Raw genomic sequence first — 8441 nt, forward strand, 5'->3', positions numbered from 1 at the left:
CTGTGGATGTCGGGCCCTCATACCATCCTCATGGAGTGGGTTTCTAACCGTTTGTGCAGACACATGCACTTTTGCACACAGAAGTTTGATTTACTTGGAGTTATATTGTGTTGTTTAAGTGTTCCCTTTATTTTTTTGAGCAGTGTATTTGCAGGTTTTTCATAATCTTTTCATACTGTTGCAAACATCTCACTCTCTATAATTTGTGAATCTCTGCGCTTCTGCACTGATATGTCATTAAAATGGCAGTAAAACCCGTCACGATCGCACACTCGTGTCTCCAACCCGGCGTCTTCGGCCAAAATGACACCAAAGCAGAGCTTGCTTCAGCAGATGTGTATGATGTCACTATTGGCATGTGGGTGCTGTTCGTGAGGGTGAGAACGGAGAGTACAATGGGTCCATATGGGGGCCCTGCATGATTCTGTTTAAACAAACTTAATAAAAGCAACAGAAGCCACTCAACAAATGAAGGGACAAAAAAAAGAAAAAAAAGGGAGGCAGAGAAAAAAAGCAAGACAGTTGTGAGTGGAGGAGATAGCCTAATAGTGATTAAATATAATGTGAAATAACTAAATGCTGCTAATGTATCCTGAACTGTGAGGAGAGACACTTGAATAACGTAACTTCCACTAATAGTAGTCCAGTGCATCCAGCTCTGTGGGCTGTGGAGTGACTGAATCGAGCACGTGCAGCAGAGAGTCAGAGTGGTGATGAACGCCGGTTGGGGGGGGCCTCCTGTAACTTTTTGCCTAGGGCACCAACAGACTCTAAAATTACGACTGCTTAATACCAGGCCATATGTCAATCAACAGTATCCCATGCTGTCACCTCAATTGCTTGCCTCTAAGTTGAGAGAGCCCACTCACTTTATGTCACCAGCATCTTTTTTTGCTCACAGTGGCTTGAATCTGCCGAATGCCCTTTGCTTTCTGAGGTCTCGAACTGCCTGCAGTGTGGATGCAAATTAAAAATAATATATATGATTAACTGCTTAATCTTTTCTATTTAACTGATTTCAAGATATAATTTCACTAATGACAGACAATAGGAGTAAAAGAATAAGAGTACCCCTGCGTTGCTTTATTCTTGCATCTTATATTAGTTTTAGCGTACCCCTGTCTGTTGTGTTTACCCTGTTTCCTCGCAGTAGCGCTGACCCAACTTCACCAGGGTGTTAGTTTTTAGACCAGATGATGCCGGTTTGTTCCTTTCTCTCATGAAAGTGAAAATGTCAAATGAAAGTAAAAACTTAAATAGTGAGCAAATCCACCGATGCAGCACCTTCAATGAATGAAACATGGTGCAAATCTGGAAAAAGCAACAACTGAATCCCTGTGTGTCTGCGTACACACCTGTGGTAACACATCTGAATCTGAACCTTTTCTTTGTTGCTACATTTACCCAACTCAGTTTGACCTACGCCCAGGTGACTCTGATCACCTCCTAACATTTACAGTAGAGGGACAGGATCGATATTTTTTTTGTATTTTTTTTAAATAAGCATTGTGTGCAGGCAACGTAATTCAGTCATTTTTGTAATGCAACTCCAAAATGGGTCAGTTTGTCCCTGAGGCACAGCACCATTTAATTTAACCCAAATAGGTTAAAGTGACATCAGCTCCCAGATCTCTTCAAGAGCAAAGGGACTTGTATATAATGCACTTTTCCAGGTTTTCCAGGCTAGCGGGAGAACCCATTTTAGCGATGATGCCGAGGGGAAATTGATTTTATATATGTAGATGAGTGCATTTGGGCAGCAATGCAGATTTTAGCTGGGGCCACAGAGCAATGTTGACTATTTTGAGCCACCAATGCCGGGAGCAAGATTTATCAGGTGACTCGGGAAGATCAAAGTAGTGTCGACCCCCCTGTGGCTCCCCAGGGGCTGTGATAATGATGCCGGTATGACTGACTGTGCCACACCCAGGCAATCAGTCTCAAATCTTCTCCTGTAAAAAACTGGAATAGTAACTTATAGACAGCCTTTTAAAGGTTAGCACTAACATCACGTAACATGAGCTTTTTTTTGTACTCTCTGGAGCACACCAAGTACAAATTCTACTATAAATATATCACGCTGCTTCCATGTTGCGCTTAAATAATGAAAAGAGCACTCAGGGTGCGTGGCTGCATGCAGGGGGTGAGTCTCACAAAGAGGATTGGTAATGTGAGCCACTCTGTGGTAGATGCTGCTGAGATGGTGGGAAGTCTTCTTTATAATGGATTGAAACTGTTTGTCAGGGGGAACAAATGGTGTCCTGGGAAGAGGGGTGCCTGTAGCCATTTTTTCAGGTTTTCTTCTTCTCTGTTGTGTCATGCAGCTCCTGGTTGGAGTGCAGCTGACAGCTATTGTCCTGCTCAGTAGTGTGACCGAGCCACTGCCGACGCTTTCAAAAAGCACATGGAGAGAAATGGCAGAGGAATGTAAACAATCTTTAAGTTATTGATCCTGTTCCCAGGTCTTCCCGGCATTGGTGGCTCAAAATAGCCAACGCTCCTCTGTAGCCCCAGCTAAACTCCACATTGCTGCCCAAATGCACTTTTACATTCTGTTAAGGGGGGGCATCATTCTGATGCTAAACATCTCGGCAGTCTTTTTAATCTGAAAGTGATTTCTGTCTAAGTAAAAGCTGAGCTTATCTTAGTTTTGTTGTTTTTTTTTTTTAGATCTTTCAATCCACACGATCTACGACACGCCACCTAATTCCAAAGGAAGAACGACACAGTTCACAAAGTTCCATGGATCGAGTCATGTAGGCAGTTTATAAAGTGTGAGTAGGTTCAACTCCTGAAGAGTCAGCACACTGTCCTGCACTCTCTGACTTAAAAGGTCAGCCAGTAAAAGATGGCACACTAATTTGTACCTACATTATATCACATATTAAATCCCCATTGTGATTACATGCTGTTAAAGAGTCTTATTAAAGATCACTGAAAGGTCACAAGTGTGAATGAATCTACAGCCTATCAAGCAGATACAATAAAGTCACGTTTGCCCCACTCAGGCCCAGCGGCCACATTTTATAGCTGTTATTGAACTATGAGGAGCCATTCACTGTGGATTAAATTTGTGAAGCTCTGCAGACTCTGAGGGCATAGCAGGCATAGTAGATGCAACCTGAACTTTCACTTCGTCAGTGTTTTCCAACATAATGGACTTTACATTGCGTGCTGTACTTGCCCAGAATAACATCAAGAAACATCTCCTACCTGCTTTAGTCGGAGAAAGGTCATCTCCAGTTCACAAGGGTCTGCTGATTAAATACCACAGGGTTTTATTTTGTATACAAAATCAATTCTCGAGATTATACTTACATTTTATAATATACTCTTTTTCTTTCAGTCACTGTTATTATGTATAAAACATAAATTTTAGGATCAAGACACATGGGTAATAGGAGCCTGTAACCACCAGCATGATTTAATAGGAATAATCAAAAAATTAAAAAACAGTTCTGATACCTGGAACAGAGACTGTGTAAGGTTGGGGGCGTGTCCAGAGGGAGACACGGGGTGGGATCAGAAACAGTTGCAACATGATTGGCCATCCATGTTGCCATTGGATTGCATGTTGCAAAGCTTATATTTACATATAAACATATTGTATGAGCGCTGATAATAACATTTATGACTATTTCAGTGAAACAGCTTACCGTCATACAATATGGGAACTGTGGGCTTAGTTTTCTGACTGAAGCAGCGGCCATGAGTTAATGTTATTATTTATTTTTTGCTGATAAAACAAATAGGTGTTTTCATATGCGCCTTCTTATATTTACACTATTTTGGGGGGTTGATAGTTTTCTGCTAGCAGAAGTAAATTATTAAAATAACGCTACATGGCCGCACTGAGAGCTGTTTTCCCATTAATGAGCTCGGTGTCTGTGCACAGCTGCAGGCCTGGGACAGCACGGAGGCACCCGGCTAAAGGCTAAAAGGAGCTCAGGGGCTGTAATCCCCGGATGAAACCATCATGGCTGCCACTCGCTGAGCTGTCAAGCTCTCCACAAAAGAAAAGGTAAAAAAAAAAAAAAAAAAAAAAAAGAAAGAAAAATCCCGAGACAACTACTTAACCAGCTACAGCTTTATTAATGATTTATTTCTCCGGGCGGGTCTTTGTGCAGTAAGAAGTCGATGCAAGATTTAAAAAAAAAAAACGGGTGCGGGTGTAACTTTGTTGGCACGCTTTGTATCCCTGAAGTTATTCCGTCTTTGTAAGCCCTTGTGCGTCACGTTAATTCAAATCAGTTAAACGCTGGCTCGGTTTTAACAGTTAGCTTAGGCACCGAGTAAAAACACGCGTGTTTATGCGAAAGCAAAGGCGCTCAGATGCTACGGTTTGATCGTAACTTTATTCCCGAGGCGGTCGTTGGCTCGCTACAAAGCGAGTCTTATCACTTTGTTGTGGTCAAGTCAAACTGCACAATGGCCGCGCAGTACCCCCCCCCCCCCCGTTTAATCTGCTGAAAAGTGCTTGCTCAGTCTGTTCTTGTTTATGTGCATTACTTATTATTTCGGAGGGGAGAATGTTTTTAGTTGCATAGCTTAGCATAGCACACATATGCAGGATTAATGCAGCGCATGAAAGTTCAAAAATGGAGCAGGTGGGTTTAAGTGTGTTTCCAGCAGCTGGCGGTCGTTAAGAGTTTATTATTATTATTTTTTGTGCCGCATATGTGATAAATTTCCATCCACGCATACGCAATTTGAAGCATGCCCAGCAACAGGTGGACTTGTATCAAATCAGGATGCAGAGCAGGACCGTGAATGCAGCCTGAACGCCTAATGTGAAACAAAAAGCAAATGCCTTGTGTTTTTCTGCACTTTCAGAAATCTGGAAAACAATGGATTCGGTGGGCATCTGCGCAGCCACATGCACGGGAGATAATAAACAATGTACCAGCATTAAGAACAGAGACCGCCGTAAACAGCTCCACCTCAGGAAGAATGCCGTTCAGCCCCTAGCTATGCAAAGTGAAGATAAGCGTGGTCCAACAAAGATAGCAGAGGAGTGGGAGCAGAGCACAGTGTGGCCTTCATCAAAGAAGCCCTCACAGGAACCACCACAAAGTCAGCACGGGACAAATGACAGTGGAAATGCGCTCAGGTTTACATGCTCTCAATGCAGTGACAATTTGGAATATGTTCCCAAAGACTTAATGAGACACTTTGAGGAAAAACACGGAGGGATCGCCCCAGTTTTTTCCTGTCATGAATGCAATTTTAGTACACACGAGTTCTCCTACCTTCAGGTCCATCTGTTAAGCCACAAGGACACTTTTTCTAGTTGCAGCATGTGTAATGACAACGTTAAACGCACATGGCCTGAATTATGTGCACACCTGACTGCGTATCACTGCCCAGATGGCAAATACTCATGTGAAATGTGCCAGAAATTCTCCACAGGTGATGTTAGAGTATTTTTAGAACACATGTACATACATAATTTGGACCCGGAAGGAGCTGATAATCTTTCGCTGCACACAAAGGACACGAATCAGTTGTTAACCACTCAAAGTTTACATTGTCATCACAGTGGCTTTGAGGCATCTCAGAAGTGGTTGATAGCTAAGCGCATTAAAACTGCCCACGTGTGCCAGAATGGTAACCAGAAGAAAAAAAGGAAGGACGTTGACACAATCCCCAATATGAAGCCCAGAACAAGAAGTGCAGTTAGGGAAATGTGCTGGCTGACACAGGACTGTCTTTCTCTGCCAGGGAAAGAATTCTTGGATAAATACTGCCATCTGTCAGATCCACAAACAACACTAGAGGAGACTCAACAGTTTCTGATGAAATCTGTCGCAGGAGAAACCGGTGACCAGAAATGGACCAAAGCTCTTAAAACTGTTCTGTCGAGCATCCCGCAGGATATGAACCTTCTCCCCAAGCCAGAGGACAGCATCGTGTCGTCTGATCTTACTGTCCTGACACTGAAGAACAAGATAACAGTAGCTCAGAATGGGGCCGCCTATGGCAAAAGGTTGAAAATGGTGGCAGCATCGGATAAGGAAGACGTTTGTTCTGAAAGTGCTGGTGTTGATGCTCAGAGTGTTGTCGACCAAAATGGATGTCAGTCGATGTCGAATGAGTGTGCACCTTGTCCACAGGCTGAGAACAATCTACGCAATGACATCTCAGCGTCAGCCCAGAGCGAGCTGTCAGAGCGCGCTCACATGCAGGAAAACAGAGAAAATCAGGAACTAAAGGCTGTTCAGGAACCCGAGGAACATATGAAAAAGCTGCAGGGGCCTGTTTATGGTGATGGCATTCATGCTTCCAGTGATCTGAAGTTGACAAAGGAGATTGAAGAGCAAACGCCTGTGTATAAAGCCATGCCAAAGAACAAGAGGAAATGTCGACGCCGTAAAAGAAAGACCAGGTTTAAAAAAGCAGATGAAAGATCACCGGAACTGTCCTTAAAGATAGTGTTGAAGAAGAATCCTGTGAAGGACAAGCAGTGGGTGTCACAAACTTCTTTGTCTCCATCAGACGGCAGTGTGATACATGACCATCATGGACTGCAATATCCAGCAATGGAGGAGACGGTACAGATTCTCCAAAATGTGTGCCCAGTGGAAGCACACCAGATGAAATTGACAAAAGGTTCTGAGGCTGACCTCCACGACCAGTTTGAAGCCACTGATTCAATTCTGCAGTCAAAGCCAAGAGAAGACTTCACCCCAGGTTGCACTGCAAAGCCAACAAGGTCTAAAAATATGACTGCAAACATGCCAGATGTACACGAAGGCTTGCTTCCGGGACATCAAGAACTGCAGGATGGCACAGAGAAATCCCAGCACTTCATGGAAGTTGATAAGAGCAGTTCAGCCTGCCAGATGAGTCCGTCAGTGACTGAAGTAAAGATTCACCCCGAGAATGTACGGCGCGAAACGTCACAGAGTGGCAGTCTCTGCCCTGTGTCGGGTGATGAGATGAGTTCGGTTGGTGATGGAGTAACTCCTCAAAGCGGCAGCCAGTCTTCCTCTATTTCCCAACCGGTTATTCCAACACAAAGTAAGATTAGAAGTTATAGTTTAAATACATACATAGTGTTTGAAGTTTTAATTTGAACTATTTTAAGTGTTTTTTTACTTTTTTATTTTACAGATGAGAGAGAAGAAGTTTCCAGCTGTGGCCCCTCTGCAGAGCAGAGTGACCGGAATGTTGAAGGAATGAAATTCGGAGAAGTTCCTGTAGACTTCTGCCCAGATATCCTTGGTAGCAGCCATTTACCTGCTGGAAAAGCCATCGAAGAAGAGCCCTCATCACCCTCCGGCTGTCGGTGGCGGCCTGTCCCAAAAAACCTGGAGAGGACCCTGAAGTTGATAGCCTTAAATCCCTCTCAACTGGTAAAGCGTCCTGCGGGAGAACAGCCTGTTGTGGTGCTAAATCATCCTGATGCTGACATCCCCGAGGTGGCCAGGATCATGGAGGTTGTGAATAGGTACAGAGGAGATGTGAGGAAGGTCATACTGTCACGCAGGACTCTGAACGCGCTCTCAGCTTTGAGCGGCGAGCTTCCCAGGACCAACGACCCAACAGATGGCCGAGCGGAACCTGCGCGGAACAGTAAAAACTCAGTACAGGAGAGATTCTCTTTGAAGTTCAGACTTCGTAGGCTGAGCAGGAAAAAGTACGAAATGGTGGGCGCAGTCTCTCCCAGCAGAGATGTTGTGACGAAGTTTCGCTGCTGGTTTTGCGGCAGGGTCTTCACCAGCCAGGAAATGTGGATGGCCCACCGGCAGCGGCACCTGATAGAGTGGAATAGGCCAAACTGTGAAAACTCTTAAATGTCGTGCACACTGGATTAAAAAAAAAAAAAAAGTAACTAAAATATTCTGGAAAAAGGAGAATTTGCAATATGAGAAAGCAATAATGGAAACTGTTTTAATTTTCAAGTCTTAAATGTTGTTTTTGTTAAGAATCAAGTCGCGCTTCCTGGAGGGTTCACATTCTCAGGGTATTTTTTACCTATCGTTTCTCTCCCAGTCTGAGTAGCTTGATGCACCTCTTTGTAGAATAGTGATTATTTGTAAAGCCACGAGGATGCGGCGTAGATAAATTTTGTTTTGTTTTTGTTTGTCTACACAATAGCTTTATTTAAGGTGACTTTGTACACTGTCGTATGGAATCTTTATAGAACACTGTAATATGTATATTTGCCATACCATCTGTTTTATGGATCAGTTTATGTACGGGTAGGCTATACAGTGTGGTAGCTGTAATATTTATGTTTTTGGAATGGGTCACAGAGACCCACAAGTTACTCAGATAAACCAAAACTGTGTGTTTAAACAGAAAAAAAAAACCCAATAAGCTGTTTTATTCAACATTTATTTATGATACTTAGTTTAGCCTTTATGAGCTTCCTAAATGCTTTTTGTTTTTTCAGGCCATTAGTAAAATCAGTGTATTTGCATGCATATATATATATA

The 8441-nt window shown here is 43.2% G+C and overlaps 1 protein-coding gene across 1 annotated transcript; it reads left to right on the forward strand.

The window, feature by feature from the left end:
- The first annotated feature begins 3933 nt into the window (after positions 1-3933).
- Positions 3934-8411, forward strand: znf518a (zinc finger protein 518A). Its single transcript, XM_030747502.1, has 3 exons — positions 3934-4021; positions 4834-7020; positions 7114-8411. The coding sequence occupies exons 2-3, from the start codon at positions 4848-4850 to the stop codon at positions 7794-7796; spliced, it is 2856 nt and encodes a 951-aa protein (XP_030603362.1). The 5' UTR covers positions 3934-4021; positions 4834-4847; the 3' UTR covers positions 7797-8411.
- The last annotated feature ends 30 nt before the right edge of the window (positions 8412-8441 follow it).

This window comes from Archocentrus centrarchus, chromosome 15 (assembly GCF_007364275.1).
Source record: "Archocentrus centrarchus isolate MPI-CPG fArcCen1 chromosome 15, fArcCen1, whole genome shotgun sequence".
NCBI lineage: Eukaryota > Metazoa > Chordata > Actinopteri > Cichliformes > Cichlidae > Archocentrus > Archocentrus centrarchus.

Coding starts and splice junctions, on each gene's coding strand:
- znf518a (XM_030747502.1), top strand. CDS start 4,848: ATGGATTCGGTGGGCATCTGCGCAGCCACATGCACGGGAGATAATAAA. Junction 7,021..7,113: donor ACCGGTTATTCCAACACAAA/GTAAGATTAGAA, acceptor TTTATTTTACAG/ATGAGAGAGAAGAAGTTTCC.